Source organism: Pteropus medius, unplaced genomic scaffold (assembly GCF_902729225.1).
Source record: "Pteropus medius unplaced genomic scaffold, Ma_sr-lr_union100, whole genome shotgun sequence".
Lineage (NCBI taxonomy): Eukaryota > Metazoa > Chordata > Mammalia > Chiroptera > Pteropodidae > Pteropus > Pteropus medius.
This window is the reverse complement of record NW_024349796.1, coordinates 16,280,719-16,303,678: the sequence shown is the minus strand read 5'-3', so window position 1 is coordinate 16,303,678 and position 22,960 is coordinate 16,280,719. Positions and strand designations below refer to the sequence as shown.

The window sequence follows — 22,960 nt, the reverse complement described above, 5'->3', positions numbered from 1 at the left end:
GCAGGCACAGACTCGGGGCGGGGTTTTATGAACGCGCCAAAGGCCAAAAGAATAAGCAAATCAGGATAAAATTTCTCTATTAACACTTTTCTATGCTTTCATCCCTATATTTTTTCAGTGGAAGGTTATTGAACATAATTTGATATGCTTTTCGTTTTTTCTAATTGCTTTAAAAATCATAAGCATAGTAGTCTTAAGCTAATTTTATATTTAAATCATTGATTATAAACAGAAGATTCGTACTTCTCAGATTATTACCTTAGATGACTTACAAATGATTTCTAACTTACCAACTAGAAAATTTAGAATATTTAGTTTTCTGCCGATATACTCGGTGGGACAGTTATAATTAAATTTGAACAGCGTGCCTACATTTGAGAGTTCTTTAAAGGAAAAATAAATAAAATGCAAATATCACTTGTCAGAAGATTTTAAAGAATTAACTAAGTTTTGAGCTTCTGTCTCTTTCGTTGCGATGTATACCACGTGTACTAAAAATTGCGTAAAACACCCATGTTCTGAGATTATTTGGCAGACACGTGTGTCCCTTCCCTGCTGTTTAGGGAGGGCGACATCGCCAGGTTCTTCCGGGGTTGTCCGCCTCATCCCTTTGCTTCTTGGAGATGACACAGTCCTGACTTCAGCTTTAATTTCTTCCCAGACAGTTTACGGAGAACTCATAGCTTTGGAGGACAATAGTGACGTCATGGGGATGGCCGTGTTTATTCTGAATCGCTTGCTCTGGAACCCTGACATAGCAGCCGAGCACAGACACCCCACTGTACCTCACCTGTACAGAGAAGGTGGGCAGTTCTGCCTCCGCCGTGGTCACCCTGCCACCCCGCCCCGCCCCCGTGCATACCGGCTTCTTCTCAGCCTCCGTCTCTCTGCACCAATTTTACCTGCTAGAAAAACCAGTATCAATAGGATCCTCTTTCCACTGCCCTCCCTTTCTCCTCCCCATCATTCCCTCCATCACTAATTATTTCTACCTCTTTGCTGTCTCCACCCGCCCTCTGCCCCTAAGTAGGCCGTAGCCAGATAAAGATCATATTTGCTTTAATTTACTGTGTATGTAGCACCCGGGAGGTGCCCGCATGTGTGAGATGCTTATTAAGTATTTGTTGAGCGAGATGAACTAACTCGCTCGATGTCTTTGTGCCTCTGTTTCCTCCTCCGTGGATTGGAAAAGGCACCTGCTCCACAGCGTTAGGATCCTAAATGAACTCGGTCACGTAAAGCACTCAGAAGGGCCCAGAGTGTTTTACGGGTGCTTACGATTGCTTTCCTTATTAGCACATTATCATCCTATTTTAAGGTGAAACTTGTCTGTCACAGATTAACTTGCTGTGCTTTTTCGTACTTTCTTTAAGGTCACGAAGAAGCTTTGTCCAAGTTTACATTGAAAAAGTTATTGTTGTTGGTCTGTTTCCTTGATTATGCTAAAACCTCCAGACTTATTGATCACGATCCTTGTCTCTTCTGTAAAGATGCCGAATTCAAGGTACAGTTTCCTTTTATATTATTAAAACATAATATAAATATTATCTTTTCATATTATTATGAGCAAATTTTTAAAAGGTTTGAAATTGGAAATACATATATGCGATTTGCATCAATACCATATGATAGGGAACTGACAATCTTTATATGACTGTTAGTTTTACTTTATTTCTATATGTACAGAATGATTTGAAAGATTTTTTTTTTTTGTAAACAAAATTATACTATTAGAATATAATACCTGCAACTCGTTTGTCCATAGACTAGTAAAGAAATTCTCCTGGCTTTTTCACGAGACTTCCTAAGCGGCGAAGGTGACCTTTCTCGTCACCTCAGCTTACTGGGACTACCTGTTAACCATGTCCAGACACCATTTGATGAATTTGATTTTTCTGTTACAAATCTTGCTGTAGACTTGCAGTGCGGGGTGCGACTTGTGTAAGTATAAGAAATTGAATTATTTCACTTCATGGAAAAGACTAGAGTTTTCTGGAAAACACTTTTTTGTGTAAAATAGTCTCTTTCATGTAATGGAGTTAATTTAGGGTTAAAAAAAATTGCAGTAAGTATCTGCAGCACTTTTGGGAAAACGGTGTCCATCTTAGGCCCACAAACCCTGTCTCCTATCTAGTTTTATTCCCTGCTGGCATGTGGCATGGGTGGGTGAGTTGGCTCTCCTGATGTCCCAGAATAGGAGAGAACAGCGTGGCATTATTTAAAGTATCAGACATTCGGGTAACACTTGATGTGTGCAGTGGTTGGTTCCGTGAGCGCTGCGTCATTTGAGACCAGCTAGTGGTGCTAACGTTGTTTTACTAAAACACGAGCAGAGGCCCGCGGGCGGCCCGCCCACCTCCGGCTCTCGGTAGAGCGTGCGTTGTGTTTTGTGGGGACAGCCGTTAGTGGAAGAAGCACCAGTGACCTAAATGTCAGCAGGCGCTGGCATTTCAGCCGTGCTGCGTGTGGCGCTCGAGCGATTTCATAGTAACGAGACGAGAGAATGGATCTGGAAACTGCCAGATGGGGGTTCGTTCTGACCTTAGTTCTGTCCTTACCAGCCGTGTGACCTTGGGCGATGTACCGAACTCCCCTGGGCTTTGGTTTAGCCATTAGCTAATGTGGGGTGATCCCAGCTGATGGGGATTTGCCCCGAGGACTACTATATGCAAAGAAGGCTCGCTCGGTGTCCAGGCCACAGGAGCCCCTCAGTTAATGCCCCTTACCCTTCCCTTCTCCCCCTCCCCGATGGATCCCTGTCGCCTTGCTCCTGTATGTTTTGGGGTGTGCGTCTCGTTTTTCTTTCATGCGTTTGTTGGTTGACCTGCACCCCTAGGCTTAAAATGCAGGGCAACTGTTTGCTGACTGCGGAGCAATAGAGTTTTGATGCTAGAGTGTTTTGGAATCTTTCTAACTTAAAATTCTTTCAGTTTGGGGGATCGACGTGGGTGGTAATTAAGTGAAGTTCATTTTTGTGTGTGTTTCCATATAACAACTTCATCCGACCACCCCTCGCCTGCTCACTAGGCGGACCGTGGAGCTTCTGACACGCAGCTGGGATCTCTCGAAGCAGCTCCGCGTGCCCGCCATCAGCCGGCTTCAGAAGATGCACAACGTCGGCCTGGCCCTCGAGCTTCTCAGGTCCCGCGGCGTGCAGCTGGACGACGAGCACGGTGAGGGCCGAGCGTGGCTCCCCCCACACCCTCAGTGCCAGTCCCCGCGCCCCCGCGTTGTGCTGAAGGGCTGTCTCTCCGTTGGCAGGAAATGCGATCCTGGCTAAGGACATCGTGGACAGGCACAGAGAAAAAACCCTCGCGCTGCTGTGGAAGATGGCGCTCGCTTTCCAGGTACTGTGCACTTACTTGGTGCCGGTCGCACTTTCCATCCGTGTGTCCGGTAAAGACTAACGGCGATTAAGTCCTGCTTCCTGGGCCCCGCTCGGACCCGGACGCTGTGGAAACTGCCCTGTAACCGATCCGACTGTACCCTGTGAGCTGGCCGTCATCGCTGCCGCACAGGGGACAGACCCAAGCCGAAGGTCATGTCGGCGATGGGAAGCGGGGATGCGGTGGGAACCTGGCCCGCGTGGCCCTAAATCCCGTGAACTTGACCTCTTCGCGCTCCGTCGCTTCCGGGTCGTTTGCCTTCAAAAGAAGAGAAAGACTTTCACTTCTGTGGGTTAAACATAATATGCGAAAAGGTATGTGAGCCAAAGATATTTATCTGCTTTTTGTGTTTCAGGTGGATATTTCTCTCAATTTAGATCAGTTAAAGGAAGAAATTGACTTTTTGAAGCGCACCTGGAGTCTGAAGCGGACGCCGTCTGCGCTCCCGTGCCGTTCCGATGCTGTCCTCAGGAAGAAAACGGGGACAAGGAAGAGCGGTCCCTTGGGACAGCGCAGCGAAAGCGTAAAGCTGCTGCTGGACTGGGCGGACGCCGTTTGCGCCTTCTATAACAAAGACGTACGTGTCTCCCGTCTTGTTTTAGCCCGGTATCTAAGTAAATTTCGGTTCAAGTCAATTCAACTTGAAATAAATTCTTTTTTTTTTTTACGTCTCTTAAATAGTTCAGTTTATACGTATAAGCAAACTTTTCCTCAAGCAAGCGAGGATGTTATTATCACAGGCGGTGTTATCTGATCTGTCACCAAATGTATAAATCGTGATTATTTTCTGTATCGCTAAGAAAGAAAAAAAAGGCCTAGTCGGGGGCATTAGTGGGAGACCATTGCATAGAAGTGGGGTACCGGAGGATCGGACCCTTATAGGAAAGGTAAATGCGAATAAACCCACAGCCAGACAGGGAATAAAGCCAGAAAGAGAAGCTAGAAAACCTTACCACTAGGTCGAAGGAAGAAGAGAAAAGTCTGAGTCTTTTTATAATTATTTGTTAGGTGATACTGTATTTCTGTATGACGGAAATAAATACATGAAAATGAATTGTCCTGATACATGAGCAAACTATCTGGTAAGGAAAGTAAAACGCGAAAAATGATACAGAGTACACGTAACTGAATATGGTAAGCTGTTAATACCTTGAACAAGTAGCGTTTGTAGAAAAATCATTGAATATATGGATGATCCTCTATGTTTTAAGTGAGTACTGGAGAGCCGCCGAAGGCTCTAGCAGAGAATCTGTCCCAGGCCTCCGTCCTGAGTTCTGGGCTTGCGGGCAGCCCCTGCCTGGCAGACATAGTATTCTAGCTCATTCCAGCTCATTCCAGCTCATTCCAGCTCATTCCAGCTCAGCCTCTGTCCCTGCACGGTGCCCTCTCCGTGTCCCTCCCCCGTGTATTAAGAAGCCGCCCTCCTCCAGGAGGACCTCATCTTGATTCGTTGTCTGCCGTGGTATTTCCAATCAGGTGGAGAACTTCACAGTGTCTTTCTCAGACGGCCGCGCGTTATGTTACCTCATCCACCACTATCACCCCTGCTACGTGCCTTTGGACGCCATATGCCAGCGGACTACTCAAACCGTGGACTGTGCGCAGACCGGCTCGGTGGTCTTGAATTCCTCATCCGAGTCCGACGAGAGCTGTCTGGATGTGTCCCTTAAAGCACTGGATCACGGTCGGTCCCCGTTGGTTGGTTAGCATGTTAGACTTTTGCTTTGCCGTGTCTGATTTTGTCCGGAGCAAAACCTAATCTCTCTTTTTTTATTTGCCTGGTAGAAGATACATCAGAACTATACAAAGAACTCCTAGAGAATGAAAAGAAGAATTTTCAGTTGGTTAGGTCTGCGGTTAGAGACCTCGGTGGAATACCCACTATGATCCATCATTCAGATATGTCTAATACAATTCCAGACGAAAAGGTAAGCAAGAGTTTCTTACCTAATAACCGAAGGTCAGAGTCTCGGAGGCCGAAAGGAAGTTGACTATTCCGTGTCGACATTCTGTTTTCATTTCTCATGTTTTCCCGCAGGTGGTTATTACCTACCTGTCATTTCTTTGTGCGAGGCTTCTGGATCTCCGTAGAGAAACAAGAGCTGCTCGGCTTATCCAGACAACTTGGAGAAAGTATAAACTCAGGACAGATCTAAAACGCCAGCAGGTACTCCCGAATATTGAAAACGTTATAATGCAAATTGTATTTCCTAAGATGCCACTTAGGTGATCCTTGATATTGTTTTCACGTTTTACTGAGATTTAAAATTATTGAGGAAATTTCGATAATCGTGTGTGCTTTGAGTTGGGGGTGGATATTTCTGCCTAACTCGGGGCGTTTCCTTCCTTCGCTGTGTCCCCCGACCGCTGCCCACCCTCTAGCTCAGTCTGCCCTAGGTAAGTGGAGTAACTCATCCAGTTCGTGACTTTGTGCACAATCACCTGGGTTACCTGGCTCAGCTCATCCCTTCTTCCTCTTGGACTAACTTGCCTCCAGGGACCAGGGGTCTTCCATTAATTATTTGTACTGTGCTCTGGGGACTTGACATCACCTGGTGCTACCTGGGCCTGGGTGTCACGTGTCAAATATTGCGGTTCAATTTGCCAGCTGGTTTTGTCTGCCATGAAACTGTCTCCAGTTTATTATTTTAAAGTAGCATTTGGTTTCCATTGTTTTATTTGTCAAAATGTTTAGGACTTGGGCACAGGGATAACGATGTTATGTATTGTGTGTGGGGTCCCTTTGTGACCCCGATAGTATGTAAACTCGCATTAACATAAAGTAAGTGTTTTCTTGAGTTCTGAGAACAATGTCATTTTTAATCTGTAAAATGGTGTCCTCGATCGAGTTAAACAAGCTGTTTTAATCTCTTTATCTCCCTACTCCTTCCACTAATAAAACTTGATTTAGTTGGAAGAATCCAAACAAATTGAACCAAGCAGCCGTGCTTAATACATTTGCTCAGATATTTCAGGAATGCGTCCACCCACTGTGGCCCCTCAGTTTTGTATGACAGCGCATTAGTGATGAAGTACAGAACAGCCACGTCTGGCCACCCTGAAGCGTACCGGGCATTCTCTCCTGGGACGCCCCGCTGGGGGACAGCGCCGACCCAGTCACTGCCCTCGCCCCGCCCAGTCCGGACCGGGACCTTGGGGAAATGGGGAGCGGCTCACCCTCAGAAACGGTCTTCCCTGCTGCCACCCCCGCCTCCTCAGCCTCCTCTCAGACTCGCCTTCCCCCCACGTATCCCCTGGGGGGCACTTCGTACTTCTGGAGGCTTCTGGGAGAATTGTTTCAGGAAAATTTTCAGGGGAAAACTGTTTTTTGTCGATCCTCAAATTTTTGAAGAGTCAAGCGTGCATTCACTGGACCGTAATCTGAGAAACATACCACATTTAAATTGCCTTTATATTGATCGCTGAGGATCTGTGATGGATCTGACGCATCTGTGATCTTTATCCTACGATGACACTCCGAGGAGTCTTCGTTTCATCAAGTCTACTATCGGCCGTGACAACGTGCCCAGAAGTTCTGTCCTTCAGAGATGAGCACATCTTACAATAAGCCTGGGCTGTGTTTTAGCACCAGGATCAATTTGATTAATATTTAACAAATGGTTTTCTTACAAATAATAATTTAGGGTCTTAAGTGATTAAGTGTCGAATCGATGTTTTGCTTTTTTAGGAAGGAGACAGAGCTGCGAGAATTATCCAGTCAGCTGTGATCCGTTTTCTAACTGAACGACGGTTGCAAAGGGAGGTTAACGCAGCGTTGGTCATTCAGAAACACTGGCGAAGATTCTCAGAACAGAGAAAACTAGTCATGTTAAAAAAGGAAGAGCTAGAAGCAGTTCAGAACCAATCAGCATTAGTTATTCAGGTACAGTATCCTGGAATTTTTGAATGTTAAAAGCTTTAATGACTTTTTAAGGAAGGAAGCGAGAGTCGTTTCTCTCTTACTGGCCAGGAAGCTCAGGCTCTCGCTACACGGAGTGCCACGTTCCTTCTGTGACGGCAGCCGCGTCCAGGACCAGGCGGGGACTGCGCACTGTGGCGGGGGCCGTCCGAAGCCTGGCACCGGCTGTGACGTAGGGAGATTCAGCGTTAGGCTGTGAGGGCGGCGACCAGCCAGCTGTGGCAGGGGAGAGAGAACACTTCATCTTGCTGTTAAAATCTAGGTTCTGAGGTCCATTCGTATTCCACGCTGTGTGACTTTGGGGAAAGTTTTGTGACCTAAGCGTCCCTTCTTTAAGTGACGAAAGAATGTTAACTCATCGTTTGGGGGAGAATTCAATGAGAAAATGCTACATAGCTCTCCTCAGTAAAAGCTGCTTATCTTTCATCGACGGTGACGATGCTGATAAAGTCGCAGGTATCATGAGCAGTCAGGGGAGGAGACGGCTTATTTTCCGCAGCACGACAGACGAACACTTCAGCGGCAGGGACCGGTGACTGTGTTCGGAAGAGGTGGCCAGTCTCCACACCGACCGTTTAATTTCTGAGTTTGGAGGTTTCGAAAGCAAACATCTAGGGGGAAGAAAAAGAAAGAGACCAGTGTCTGCAGCTTCGAGCACGGCTCTGGCTGTCCTTTGCCTGCTGCTCTGAAGGCGAGGCTTAGGCGGTGGCTTTCACTGTCACAGGCTCGCAGCTTCCAGAGCTGGAGACCATGAGTACACGCAGCGTTGATCGGACAGAGGTGTGAATTCCGTGTGCATCTCCCTAGTCAGAGAAGCTGTGCGCACACATCGCTTCTTGTCTGAAGAGAAGAAGCAAAGCCACGACAGACACCGGGGAGGGGCGCAGCGTGTCTGTCGGGAGACCTCGGAGGGCCGGCCGGGCGCGTGGGGTTCCCCAGGTGTCCTCGGCCATAGACGGCGCGAGGGGCCGGCCCCGGTCTGCCTCCCTGAATGCGGGAACCTCAGACGCGGCGGGGCGTTCCCCCTCACCCCTCCGGTCTTAGCAGCCTTCAGAGCATTTTTGAAAAAGGGACCGAGTTGTCGCAGAGGCACACCCGGAGCCGGGTGACCGGGGCCAGCTCGAGGCTCCGCAGCCCTGGCCGCCGAGCTGACGCTGCTGGGTTGGGGGAGGAGGCACCCCGCCTTCCTCAAGAGACCAACAGTGGGTCTCAAGTCTTTCCCGAATTCTGCTTTTTAACCATGTATTTATAATTCCTAAATTTGGGGAAAGGAAGTCATTTTATTTCTAACGAGTGAATAGACTCACGTCTCAGGTTCCTGGGGTATGTTGACAGGCCTGCATGCGACAGTGTGGGAGCCCTCACACAAACGGGTTCCAACCATAAGGCAGCTTAGCGACCTCGACAGAGGGGAAAATACAAGATCCAGAGCTACATTTTAGGACATTCCCTAGAATCAATAGATAGCAGAATGGTACTATGGTTTTGTTTTGACTTTTCTGACGTGTCATCTAACATAACAGAAACTCGCTTAGATTTCTTATGTCTGTGGCATGTAAATGCAACCTAAATATCGTCAGGACTGAGACAGACATTCCTGAATTGGCTACAGCTGTATCAACGTAGAAACTAAACTACAAGAGACATCTTTTTCAAATACATATATACGTTTTTTTTTTAACGTGTTAATCTTTAAGCAAAATGTTAGAAAAATTCATACTTTCGAAGGTGTTAAGTACAGAAAGTTACGTCTCTTACTTTGTGTTCTTTCTTACCTTTTTCAGAAATATTGGAGAAGCTACTCCACTAGAAAAAGATTTCTGAAATTGAAATATTATTCGATCATCCTGCAATCCAGGATAAGAATGACAACTGCCGTCGCTTCTTACAAACGACATCTCTGGGCTGCAGTTACGATTCAGAGGCACTGGCGCGCCTGTTTAAGAAGAAACCGGGATCGACAGAGGTATCAAAGGCTGAAGTCTTCGTCCCGTATCATCCAGTCCACGTGGAGAAGGTGGAGGCGACGTAAAACGCAAGCACAGATAAAAGCTGCGGTGACACTGCAGAGAGCCTTCAGGGAGTGGCACGTGAGGACCCGCGCTAACGAGGAGAAGGCCGCTCTCGTCATACAGTCGTGGTTCAGGATGCACAGAGAGTCACGGAAGTACGTTCATATCAGGTCTTGCGTTGTTCTGATCCAGACGAGGTTCCGGTGCTTTCGAGCCCGAAAGTTATATAAAAGGAAAAGGGAGTCGGTCCTGACTCTGCAGAAGTACTTCAGGGCGCATCTGAAAGCAAAGGCTGAGCGCGCGCAGGCCGCGCGGAAGCGGGCGGCGGCCGTTCGCCTGCAGGCCGCTTTCAGGGGCATGAAGGCTCGTGCTCTGCGCAGACAGATCAGAGCCGTGTGTGTCCTGCAGTCAACCTGGAGAATGAGACGGGAGAGATTTCGGTTTCTAAACCTCAAGAAAATGGTCATCAAACTGCAGGCCCGTGTAAGAAAACGTCAACAACTGCAGAGGTACCAGAAAGTGAAGAAAGCCGCCCTGGTGATTCAGGTTCATTTTCGAGCTTACGTTTCAGCCAGGAAAGTTCTAGCATCTTACCAGGAAACACGTGCTGCCGCCATCGTTCTGCAGTCCGCATACAGAGGGATGCGAGCCAGGAAAAGGTTTAAGCGTAGCCTCACGTCTGTTATAAAGATTCAGTCATGTTATCGAGCTTATGTTTCCAGAAAAAAGTTTCTGAGCCTAAAGCATGCTACGGTAAAGCTGCAATCGATTGTCAAGATGAAACAAACTCGTAAACAATACTTACGCGTCAGAGCAGCTGCCCTCTTGATCCAGCAGTGGTACCGGTCCATAAAAATGGCTGCCCGGGAGACAGAACACAGGCAGGTGCAGGAGTCGTGCATCAAACTGCAAGCTTTCGTTCGCGGGCACCTGGCGCGGAAGCGGATGAGGCTGCAAAGGCAAGCCGCTACCTCACTGCAGTCTTATTTCAGAATGAGGAGGATGCGGCAGGACTACCTGAAAATTTGCAAGGCGGCCGTCGTCATCCAGAACGCCTACCGCGGGTACAGAGCACGGGCCAATCGGAGGAGGAACTCGCAGGTCGAAAGAGCGGCCACTTGTTTGCAGGCAGCTTACAGAGGTTGTAAAGTGCGCCGGCTAATCAGACAGCAATCCGCAGCTGCTCTCAAAATTCAAACTGCTTTCAGAGGCTACAGTCAAAGGGTGAAGTATCAGACGGCGCTCCGGGCCGCTGTCAAGATTCAGAGGTGGTATAGGACACACAAGGCTGCATGTGACGCAAGGACGCGTTTCTTAAAGACGAGGGCAGCTGTGATTTCTCTCCAGTCTGCCTGTCGTGGCTGGAGCGTTCGAGAGCAGATCAGAAGGGAGCGTCAGGCTGCGGTGAGGATTCAGTCCGCCTTCAGAACAGCCAAGGCCGGGACGCCGCTGGGGATGCCGCAAGCACCGGTCACCCCGCAGCAGCAGTGCGGGGGGTCCGGCGAGCGCCGCCGTGCAGCGCTGGCGCTTCGGTCCACGTGGCGGAGGGAAACAGCGAGAAGACAGATTCGAAAGCAGCACGAAGGCGCCGTCATCATACAGTCGTACTACAGGATGTACGCGCAACGAAAAAGGTGGAGAGCCATGAGCAAAGCCGCCCGTCTGATCCAGACGTGCTACGGGGCTTACAGAGCCGGACGGGCAGAGCATCGGCGGTACTTGGAAACCAAGGCGGCTGCGGTCGCTTTACAGTCGGCGAACCGAAGCCCGAGAGTCAGGAGGACAATAACGGAGTGCGACGGAGCGGCGGCCACTCCTCAGTCCAGGCACGCGGCCCGCAGAGCCGCCGCTGTCATTCAGAGATGGTACCGAACCCTGACGATCGCCAGGCATCAGCGTCAGGAGTATCTTAGGTTAAAGAAGTCGGCAATCAAAATCCAGGCCGTTTACAGAGGCATCAGAGTCAGAAGGCACATTCAACGTATGCACAAGGCAGCCACCTTCATTAAAGCCACGTTTAAAATGCATCAGTCACGACTAAGGTACCATAACGTGAGGACGGCAGCCATCGTCATTCAAGAAAGATACAGAGCATATTATCAGGGTAAAGCTCAGCGCGCAGAGTACCTGGCAACTCTGAAAGCCACTACTGTTCTTCAGGCTAGTTTTAGAGGAGCAAGGGTTAGGCAGAGGCTGAGAAAGATGCAGATGGCGGCAACACTCATTCAGTCCTGCTACAGAAGGTACAGACAGCAGACACGTTTTAATACATTAAAGAAGGCCGCAAAAGCAGTACAGCAAAGGTACCGGGCACTAAAGGCAGGAAACGCAGACTTTCAAAGGTACAGCAAATTAAGGCGTTCCGTGATATGCATTCAGGCTGTTTTCAGGGGGCTGAAAACTAGAAGGCAGTTGAGAGTGATGCATTTAGCCGCAGCTCTTATTCAGAGGACATTTAGAACTCTGATGGCGAGAAGAAGATTCTTAGCTCGCAGGGAAGCCGCTGTTGGCGTTCAGAGAAAATGTCGCGCAAACGTTTGCGCTCAGCATCGCCTGCAACGGCTGCGGTTACAAACGGCAGCCATTAAAATCCAGCGCTCATACCGACGGTGGGCGGTGAGCAAGAGGCTGCGGGAAAGGCCCCGGGAAAGGCACCGGGCTGCGGCTGCCGTCCAGGCTGCTTTCGGGACGCACCGCGCGCTCGTGAGCGGCCGGGCCTTGCGGCGCGCCTGCCCGCCGGTTCGGCGACGCTCCGGCTCCGGCTCCGGCTCCCGCGGGGCCGCCGAGCTGCCGAGGGACGCTGCTGTGACACGAGCGCGCCCTGCGGGGGGCGCGGCGGCCGCACGCGAAGGCGCGACAGCGGGGCGGCTGGACGGGCGCCGTGGCTCCCGCGCGGGGGCCCGGGGCGCCCACGAGGAGGGCGACGGGGCTGGGGACACGGCCGCGGGGGCCGTTCAAAGGGGGAGGCGCGGTCGCCGCCGCGGAGCGCCCCCCGATTCCGCGCACACGGGGCGCCGCGCGTGTGTCGCTGGCCCTCGGGCCGGGGGTTCCGCGGCGAGTCTGCGGAGGGGCCGCGCTGGTCCCGCGGCTTCTGGGGGCCTGGAGGGCGGAGGGACACGCGGCCGCGCCTCTGAGGCGGCGGCGGCCACCGCGCGGCCACCTGCGTGGCGCCGTCTGGGAACCGCGACCGCGCGCTCTGCCGCTCGGAGCCGGGTGGCCGCGCCCTCGCGGGGTGCGGGACGTCGCCGTGAAAGGGACTCTGCTGTCCCCGAGGTGGCCGCGAGCAAACCCGACACGCAGGTGTGCGCCGCCCCGCGGGTTCGGTCCTGGCTGTGGGTTCATCCCCGCCTGCGGGTTTGGCCTTGTTTGCGGGTTCGGCCCTGGCTGCGGGTTCCGCCCAGCCTGCCGGTTCGGCCCAGCCTGAGGTTGTTCGGCCCAGCCTGCGGGTTCAGTCTAGTTGTGGGATTTCATTCCGCGCCTCTTGAGTTTAATGGCGCTGCGGGATTCGACGGCCTTGGCTGCGGGTTCGGCACAGCTGCACGGTTCGGCCCAACCTGCGGGAGTTCCGGCCCAACTGGGTAATTTTGTGCTTGCGGTTGTGAGTCCTGTCACAGGTTCAGTCTGTCTGGGTTGACCCAGCCTCTTGATTCGGTCCCTGGCTGTGACAGGTTCATATCCTAGCCTGTGGGTTAGCCTTGTAGCTGGGAGTTGTGCCTTGAGGGTTCGGTCCTGTCCACGAGTTCGGTCCTGGCTGCGGGTTCGGCCCAGTCTGCGGGTTCGGCCCTGCCTGCGGGTGGCTGCATGTGGTCGGAGACTCCGCGAGCAGAGAACGGCCCCTGTCACCGCCACCGCCAGCGCAGCGCGGAGCCTCGCGGCGCGGCAGACCCTGAACGACTTGTCGCCGTACTTGTCGCCCTGCGGAGCGGCAGCGCCGAGCCTGCAGAGTCGCCACGGGGCCCATTTGCCTGCGAAACACCAGAGAGGCCTTTCCTTACCAACTCTGCACAACATTGTCATCATTCAAGCCGGAATAAGAGGATTTCTGCAGAAACGGAAGTTTCAGAAAATCAAAAATAGTGCCTTAAAAATTCAGGTATTTATATATTTAAATATAGAGCTTTTCTTCTTTCTTTGATGTTTGTTCGAATTTATAAAATGAGCCCAAGCAGGTCACGAAGCATGATACTCAGTGTATGTGACCGTTTGTTTTTGCGTGGGAAGAGGAAATACTGGAGGCACCGTGGGCCCCGCCCCATGTCCCCAGTGCCTGCTGCCGGGTGACAGCTGCCCGCTGCCCGCTGCCAGTAGGCCAGGTAATGAGCGCTCCCGGGCCTGGACAACGCGCTTTGATGAGTGGGAGAGCTCTGTTTTGTAAAATTTTTTTAAGTGAAAATTTTAAGCTAAGAGAAAGTGATGTTTAGCATGACTTAGGCCAAGTGGGAAAATGTGATATCAGGTCGCGGTGACGAGAGCGGCTTGGGCCGGTCGCAGGGCGGCTTCGTCCCACGTGCCTCGCGCTGTAGGCTGCGCAGGCTTTCATCTTAGTCCTCGGGTCTAGGCAGGCAGACCCAGGGACTGGGCCTAGGTGCCTCGGTGACTTCTGTTCCACCCATCAGGACCTGGGCTTTGCATCTGGGTGTGCCACGTCCGTGTCTTGCTGGGTTGCCGTTGAGTTTAGAAATAAAGTTTTCATTCAGCAAATGTCAGGTGCTGGCAATGTGCTCTGGCCTCCCAGAGCAGTGACGTTCAAGCCGAGATGTTAGGCTGCAGGATGCACTGGAAATAGCCAAGCGAAATGTACCCAAGGGATGTCCCCGTTGTAGGAAACGATGCACAATTAAACACGAGAGAGTATGTACAGTGCGAAAAAATAAACGACATGAAATTATGTTTTCAGTAGAGGGCCTGAGATGGTGACCAGCTTTGTAAGACGCAGAAACAAGTTTTGTCTTTATCCTCCAGACTTTAAGAGAAGGGCAGGATCATATTTTTCGTTTTAAATAACTACTCTGGAGGGAAGCAGGGGGGGGACCTGCCAGCAGGTCGTTGGCGGGCGGTCAAGTGAGAGAGCCACAGGTCAGCATCAGGACCGAGGGCAACGGTGCAGGAGTCACCACGTGACTGTATTTCTTCAATTGGTTTTTGTCCGCTGAACCTCATATAAACTATCTTTAATACCGATTCTTCCGGTTTACAGAAAATGCATATAAACGTCTCATTGCATATTTGTTACTTTTTTTGTGTCGAACAGGCCGTGTGGAGGGGACGTAAAGCCAGGAAATACGTCTGTGAGATGAAGGCCGCCTGCAAGATCCAAGCCTGGTACAGGGGCTGGAAGGCACGCAAGGAGTATCTAGCTGTGTTAAAAGCCGTTAAAATCATCCAAGGTTGCTTCCGCACCAAACTGGAGAGGACACGGTAATGTCCCGTGGCCGGGTGGGGGAGGGGAGGGTGTGCGTGTCTGTCTTCATGTAAAATAACACTGCAAATCGATTTTCCTTTTAAATGTTTTCTATGCTTAATTGCATGGCTCGTTTTGTTGGGTTTTTCTCTATTAACGAAACAAAATTTACCTGTAAGACCGTCTTATTTTCCGAGATAGAGCCCTGGTGATATAATTCAGCAAAAAAAATATTTGTTTAAACTCAGTTAAGGCGGAGTGGGAGGGGGTGAGCACGAGGACCGAGGGACGAGGGTAAAATGGTCTCTGCTGAATCTTAATTCCTTTGAGTGCGTCGGTCCCTTTTGTTTGCTGACTTAGCTCCTGGCAAAATTGGTTTACTCAGTTTTTACTCATTTTTTCCCCCTTGTATTATTCCCCTTACTGTATCCTTAATGACAAAAACCTAGTTACCAGCTCATCTGGGTTCATTCGATCGCCTTACCTCCAGTTCATTTCTTTTAAACGCATTTTCAGTAGCTCTTACCAGATTATCTGCAGTATTAGTTACTCCACAGTATAAGAACTTTTCCGCAGCGCCCAGAATTGTGAAGCATCGTATTGGTCGGTGACGGTTTGGAGCCCTCCCTGGGAGCCGGGTCGCTGGATCCCATCCACAGTTAGGACCCGGGCCCTAACTTCACTGCTCCCAGCTGTTACCGACTGGAGTCTAATTGTCCTGTGCCAAAATGCTGGATTTTTCTCGTGCCGCTCAGCTTTATTTTCTAAGAAATGCAGCCATGTGACTTAAGCGAATCCTTCTGCCTTTTCCACATCGCCCAGAACAGATCAAAGAGCCTGTCCATGCTGTTTTTAAGTTGCCACTGTGTTGACACCTACAGTTTAACCTCAGGCGTCGCATTTTAAATTCTCCAATTCTGTGCAGAGGATCCGTCTTTTTAGATATTTCGATGCCTGTCTTTCCTTTCAAATGAGTGTCCACGTCTCCTTTGCCTCATGCCAGTGTCCCCTGTTCTCTTCTGGGCCACCTCCTGTCTGCTACAAGACAGCATGCGAGATGGCCTGGGACTTCAGACTCCTCCATTACGGTGCCACCTCCCCTCACCTAGGCCGTGTCTGGATCCGTCAGTCACACTTCCTTTGATCCTGTTCAGATTTCTTTGTCATTCTGACCTTCCTATTTCTGGCCTATTGGAATATTGCCAATCGCAGAACTTCGTCTTCATCGTCAGTGTGTGTGTGTGTGTGTGTCAATATTATTGTGTGTGTGTCTTGTGGCAGCGCGCCTGTAGCACATGCCGACGCACTGCTCAAATTGTGTGGCGGGTGCGTTTTCATCATCAGTGCGTGTGTGTGAGCAGGTGCGTTTTCATCGTCAGTGTGTGTGTGTGCGTGCGCGTGTGCACACGTGTGTGCGCGGGTGTGGAATTAATCGTGACTGGAATTTAAGCGTCAGTCATACTTTTCCACTTTCTCTTATTCTCGTTGCCTTTGTTGTATTTTCTTTATCCTCTAATATTTCAGTGGGGGTCGATAAATATGTATTGAATAGATTCATTTGACATTGCTTTCCAACAATTACTTTTTAGGTTTTTGAAAGTAAGAGCATCGGCAATTATCATTCAGAGAAAATGGAGAGCTACACTTTCCAGAAGAACGGCTCGCGAACACTTCCTAATGATGAACGTAGGTCTAGAGATAAACAGCTCATCTTCGAAGGACCACTTCAGGAAGCAGAAACACAATGAATGTTTTAAGACCTAACTACACATTATTTTAAACACATCATTGCCGTCAATTAAAACCTACATTTACTCACAAAAATACTATTCACGTTTTGGTTGATCTATATGTACATTTATAAAATATTCTTAAACCCAACTTTGAAGTGACCTTTAGAATAAATAGTTTAGTTGGAGAAAGCGATAACAGATGTAGCATATTTTGTCTCGTGTGAGTCACACACTTGGTAACATACTCTGGAAGCCGCAGGCTGAGGGCAGAGCCCCCAGCGTGGGGGCGGCTGCCTCCCCAGTGGCCTCTGCTCCCAGCAGGCAGCAGGCCTGCCTGCGGTTCCTGCGACAACCAACTCCCCCACCTTTGGCCGAGAGAGTCCCTCCCGGGCACTTCATGACGTCTCAGCCATTTAATATGTGACACGCTGGCAAAGGCACAATAATCAAACTTGAAGTTCAGTTGGAGAAATCTTTTATATTTTCTTCAAATTGGAAGGCTAGAGGCCACTGCAGGAGTCTCCTGCCCCAAGAGTCCGGTGCTGGACCTTTGCTGGACCGTCTGATATTGGAGAAATCAATTCCGATCATTTTGTCTGATTTAATCTCCAACAGTTTTGCTTGGAATGCCATAACATTTTTTGAGTGTAATACTCATATACTTCTCATTACAACTGGCACATTCAGAGCCTTAACTAGCTGTGGTTGGGTAGTCTAGTGTAATTAAGTGTTGTTACTCTTTAGTCAAGTGCCCAAAATATAACCGCAGTGACGGGTCACAAAATTAGAAACATTATTTAAGAAAGGATTATCATCACTTCGAGTTACAACATAAATCATTTTCATAAGTAAAAGTTAATTATTACTAACATATAATTTGGTATTGAGGCTATTCAGAAGTAAACATTGATTGAAGGGCTTAGGGGTCAGACACTTGGTTATCAATACGTATTTCCTGCCGTAGGCTTCGGAGCAGAGAGCCAGAACAAGGCCGCTTCGCTTCTCTGCCGCCGCGTACCATCACTTGTCCGCCCTCAGAATTCAAAGAGCCTATAAGCGCCACGTGGCTTTGAGGGATGCTGAAAGGCACATCGATTCCATCGTCTGTATCCAGGTCGGTGTTTCTTTCACGGTGAAACTGTGAGACGATTTTTGTTACGAGGTTTTGATATTTAACAAGCATTTTCCAAATTCCTCCTACCAACGTCACGGAGCTTTACCCTTCGGCCACGTAGTCGTTAGGACGGTTCGCTGAGTCAGGACAAGGCTGGCATCTTATGACACAGGAGTAAGCTGCGAATTACTCTCTGAAGTAACCACTAACTTCCGCTCCGACGAGCAACATCTGAGGGCACCTGTTTCTCTCTACATCTTTGCCATCGCATCGCGTTAGAGGATTTTCTGATTTTTGCCACTTTGATGAATGGCAAATTAGATCTCATTTTTGGATTTCCTTTGATGGCTAGCAAGTCTAAAACTTTTTCATATGTGTTGACTCTTCAAATTCTTATCTGTGCGTCGTGTGCTCTCTTTTAATTTTCTTTTTTGTATAGTTTGCCCGTTTTTCTGTTGGGTGTTCCTTATGTATGCTTTATAGGACTTCTTTATGTAGTCTGGATACAAATCCTATCTATATACGTTCACATATATGTACACTTAAAATATTCACTCAATATTTTATGTGTACGTATATTCAGAATGACACACGCAGCTGGACAGAATTTACACAAACGGAACGGAAGGTGACGCTGTGCAGGTGTGTTGTGCGTTTGCACGCCGGCACCCGCGTGGCGGGGACGTGCGCGTTTGTACGAGGTCACCCGCGTGGTAGGGATGCGGTACCGCCGAGGAGGGCCAAAGGACGCTTCTCCGGTTCTACTGAAAATTAAACGTCCCGTTCGGTTCATTCACGTATGTACGCGTGCAGATGTGTTTATCTTCTTAAAAAACTGAAGTAAAAGGAGGTCTTGTTATGTTTTAAACAGAGATGGTTTCGAGCACGATTACAGCTAAAGCGGTTTAAGCGGCTGTGTCACAGCGTCGTGAAGATTCGGCATGAAGCTCAAGAATGCACGAGGGCTGCTTTAGTGATACAGAAAGCAGTGCGCCATTTCCTCCTGCGTAAGAAACGGGAAAGATTTCGTAGTGGGATCATTAAAATTCAGGTAACTGAAAATACTATCATTTTAGTTCAAGACTTTGGTTTGCAGTTCGTTTATACGATAGCTAACATTTTTAAAACAGTCACACACATTTGAAAAACCCGAGATTAACCAAGAGAATAATGGATAGATCATACTATGCTACCATCATTTCATTGCCAAGCCCTTGATTTCAAATTCCCTGGAGGGAAGTTCATGATGGAGAGACGAAAAAGTAAATTACCATTTTAAATAGAGTTACATACCTTTGGTCAATGAATGAACTTCAGTTTCCATACAAGAATATTATACGTATTTCTTTATAGAAAAATGAATTTTGCTCTTCTTAGAACCAGCTATGAGGTTTTAGTTGCAAAGTATCTGATCACATCATACAAATGTACTGAAAAGATTTACTTTATGGAAATAGATGTAGGTCTAAGTTCCAAATCTCATGGGTCGTAATCTTAAGGTTACTGTGTTTCCTGTCTCGAAGGCATTGTGGAGAGGCTATTCCTGGAGGAAGAATAATGACTGTACCAAAATCAAAGCCATACGGAGCAGCCTGCACGTCATTAATGGGGAGGTCCGCGAGGAAGACAGGCTGTACAGGAGGACGGCACTGGCGCTCCAGCACCTGCTGGCACACAGGCACCTGTCCGCCATCCTGGAGGCGCTGCAGCACCTCGGTTAGTTAGTTCGCCGTGACCGTGTCTTGTATGAGGTTAGGGGTGCGCTTTTGCCTCGGAGTGTGCAAAGAACTTCGTGATAACACCAGTAGCTAAAACCGCGTTCGTTGCTGTGCATTTATCTGTCTTCTTTTTGTCATTTCCCTGTCAGAGGTGGTTACTCGGTTGTCTCCACTTTGCTGTGAGAACATGGCCCAGAGCGGAGCAGTTTCTAAAATATTCGTGTTGATCCGAAGCTGTAACCGCAGCGTCCCGTGCATGGAGGTCATCAGCTGCGCTGTGCAGGTCCTGCTTAACGTTGCCAAGGTAACTTCCAGTTTCGAGACGAGACGTCCGTTGGCCCGTCAGTCCGGCTGGGCAAACCGCGTCCCCGCGTCACTGGGACTTAAGATCCCACGTTAAAATTCGTTTCTGTGCAAGAGCGTTTGGGGAAAACGATGTTTAGCCTGTTAACATGCTTGTTCTTAGAAACACTAATTTTTTATGATTTTACTTCTCTATAGTGTTAATGACAGCGATTACTAGCATTTGTTGAGTACTTATTTATTGAGAACTTCCTCTAAGGCAGCTTATATTATCATTCCCATTTCCTAGAGAAGGAATCATTTTGACATGAGTTCAGTTCCTTACTTAGGGGACGCAAGTGGGATAAGTGTTAGAGCTGAATCTGGACCATTTCTTTCCAGAGCTGTTCTCATCCACTGCGTCGTGTCAGAGTAACAGGACTTCCTGTATGCGTGCCCGGCAAATGCGGTCGAGGCATCACTGTAACCTAGTGACCCTGTCTCTTGGGATTTGAGTCTCTTGGGCTTGCACTGGTAGCAGATATCTGTACTGAACTGCAGTGCGCACAGTCCAAGGTATAGAGGTGACACATTTCTGTCCACCACCCGGCCCCTCGCCACAGCCCAGAGCCCTTTACCCCACGCTTTCCAGCTGAGCAGGGGTGGTTCGCACAGGCTCCAGCGCCAGCCTGCCTGGCTCCGAATCCCAGCCCTGCAGCCTCCTAAAGGTCGCTCGGCCTCCCCTGCGCCTCCCTCTCTGTGACTGGGGAATGGGTGTGGCGATGGGACCTTCCTCATAACGTTACCGTGAGAGTCCAGGAGGTCAACACAATCAGCGTGCTGGACACATGGAAGCGCCAAGTAAGCATTAGCTCTGAATCTTATTTTCATCTTCGTGTCATTGGTGGTGCTCATTGCCGTGCAGATTTCAGCCTGAATGCAGCGGGGCAGTTGGCGGACCGAGGCCTGAAAAGTCTAGTTTGGACCTGTTAGTATCAAATGTATTTTGTTTTGAAGCAAGCGCCCCTTCCCCCCGAGAAGTATTCGAGTAACTGAAGGTGCCTTTATCATTATCCTGCCCTACGACTCATTGTCACAGACAGGTCATCTTTCTCCTGGAAGGTTCTCGCAGGAACGGCCTTGTCTTTACGCATGTTTTCACTGACTTCACGGTGATCACTTTCAGAGATTTTAGACTTGATTCGTTTTCCTTGTGGGAATGTAAAGTAGTTTGGGAAGAGAAGAGTTAAATGCAGATAGGCCCGCAAGACGGGCTCTGAAGCGACAGCACAGCAGTGTCAAGAGCCATTTGCCGAGGCCTTTGCGCCCCTGCAGACCGTCCCACCACGGGCCCCGGGCTCTCGTGTGGGTCGCCTTGTTTTCGAGGAACGTGTGTGGTTACCGTAACTTCTAATCTCATTCCGTTCCCTGCAAGTATGAGAAAACCACCTGGGCAGTTTACGACGTGGACAGCTGCGTGGAGACGCTGCTGGAGCTTCTGCAGACGTACCGGGCCAAGCCGGGCGACAGAGTCGCAGACAAGAGCGCCAGCATCTTCACCAGGACCTGCTGTCTGTTAGCCGTCCTACTGAAGACGGCAAGTCGCGCGTCTGTGAGTCCTGACTACTCAGCTAGAGTCTGGGTGTCGCCAGGCTGCTGCTTGAAGAGCGGGCTGGGAGGGCAGGGGTGGGCGTCGGGGCTAACGGGAGGAGGCAGGTGTGGGCGCAGATGTGGGCGGTGGTCCAGGCAAGAGACCGTGCGACCCCAGGCCCTGCAACCTTGGGCACGTGAAGAGGCACAGTCACGGGACTTGGCAGCTGAGCGCAATAGATATTGGCTCAACGTTTGCCTCTTTACTCAGTATCGATTAAGTGCGCGATTTTTGCATATTTGCCCTCTTTACAATCGTCTTACAGATTAGTTTGTGGTTTAAACCCATCGAACTGCTCGACTTGGAGAGCTCGGTCTTTGACTGTTAAAAGCTCATAAGTTTACTGCATAATGATCATTTATTATGATTGACTTGAGGAGCATAGAAGGAATGCGAATTTTAATTCTTACTTGTTTGAATAAATGTGCATTTTCTTTTTTAGGATGTCCGAAATAGGTCCAAAGTCGTTGACTGTGTTTGCGGTCTCTACAAACTCACAGCTCGTAAACACAGACCAAATACTGAAAGAATACTTTATAAGCAAAATAAGAATTCTTCCGTAAGCCCTCCCTTCATTCCAGAAACACCTGTGAGAACGATAGTTTCCAGGTAAGCAGAAAATGGGTTCTGTAGTTTCGTGTCAACGCTCGTTCATTCAGCAAACATTTACTGAGCACCTACTATAAACAACATCTTGCGTCTGACTCGGGAGAAGCAACACATGAACAAGCACAGGGTCCGCTAAACCTCAGGGAGGGACCCCAGTAAATCCTGGGCGAGGACACTGCAGCTTTAGCGAGTCAGGCCTGTGGTTCTGGGCTGGAGACACGTCCGAGACACAAATGACGGCGGCGCTAGGCTGGGAGCCATTAAGCAGCCAGTAGGCCTGGGAGGCGAATGTGGTCACCTTGAGGGAAGAAGTCACACAGGAGAGAGAGCCCCACGCTGAACCTCACGGCAACCCCAGCGTCTCCAGAAGTCAGCGAGCATGAGCCAGCCCAGGGCTCTGGAGGGACCTGCTGACCGGGCGGGGCCGCGCGGGGCTGCAGAGTCGCAGTCGGTTGTGCAGAGGCGGCCGAGGGGCTAAGTGCTGGGAAGGAGGGAACGGCCGCTGGGTCTGGCTGCCGCGTGGCGACACGTCAGGCGACGGGCTGAGAGCAGGGTGCCTGCCACACGAGAAACAAGTGACCGCCACTGGTCACCCGGAGCGGTGCTAGAGAGACACTCACGATGCTTAATGCGGGTGCAGACTCAGCGGGCGCAGAGCAGCGAGCTTCATGACCACTCATAATTACGAACTTAGATTAGTTGTAAATTGGTTTCTGCCTCCATATTTCTCAGTATAACACAAATAGTCTCGATGGAAATTTGTTAATGGAGACCGTTTCTACATACGGTTTTTACTTAAGGACTCGGTACATTTTAATATGAAGTACGTTTCGAAGACTTATTAGAATGAATGTTTTTTCTGTTGATATAGTCAGGTTTTTTAGATAATGTCTGCATAGCATAAACACAGCGTTTATGCAGGCGGGCAGGCCAGTGGGTTTTGACAGACGTGCGCAGTCGTCATGAGCGTTGGTCACAGCAGAGCTCCCTCATGCCCGCCTCATTCCTCGCCCCGTAACGGCCAGTGACGCTGCCACCTCAGTGCCGCTAGCTCTGGGCAGTGGAATCACAGCCGTAGCTTTCGCGACCGTCTTGTTTAGCTTGACGCTGTCGAGGTTCATCGACGCTGACGCAT

General features: G+C 49.6%; 1 protein-coding gene across 1 annotated transcript in view; it reads left to right on the top strand.

Annotated features, from left to right (window-relative positions):
• The window catches only part of ASPM (assembly factor for spindle microtubules), a 32,222-nt gene that overhangs the window by 8,337 nt on the left and 925 nt on the right, over positions 1–22,960 (top strand). Inside the window, exons 7-26 of the mRNA XM_039883638.1 lie at positions 662–803; positions 1,374–1,504; positions 1,766–1,941; positions 3,028–3,173; positions 3,262–3,347; positions 3,742–3,963; positions 4,863–5,070; positions 5,172–5,314; positions 5,425–5,553; positions 7,075–7,269; positions 9,090–12,742; positions 13,038–13,410; positions 14,569–14,735; positions 16,308–16,404; positions 17,416–17,565; positions 18,437–18,616; positions 19,089–19,281; positions 19,433–19,587; positions 21,001–21,177; positions 21,659–21,825. Of these exons, the coding sequence (XP_039739572.1) occupies positions 662–803; positions 1,374–1,504; positions 1,766–1,941; positions 3,028–3,173; positions 3,262–3,347; positions 3,742–3,963; positions 4,863–5,070; positions 5,172–5,314; positions 5,425–5,553; positions 7,075–7,269; positions 9,090–12,742; positions 13,038–13,410; positions 14,569–14,735; positions 16,308–16,404; positions 17,416–17,565; positions 18,437–18,616; positions 19,089–19,281; positions 19,433–19,587; positions 21,001–21,177; positions 21,659–21,825 (6,890 nt within the window). The remainder of the gene's footprint in view (positions 1–661; positions 804–1,373; positions 1,505–1,765; positions 1,942–3,027; positions 3,174–3,261; positions 3,348–3,741; positions 3,964–4,862; positions 5,071–5,171; positions 5,315–5,424; positions 5,554–7,074; positions 7,270–9,089; positions 12,743–13,037; positions 13,411–14,568; positions 14,736–16,307; positions 16,405–17,415; positions 17,566–18,436; positions 18,617–19,088; positions 19,282–19,432; positions 19,588–21,000; positions 21,178–21,658; positions 21,826–22,960) is intronic.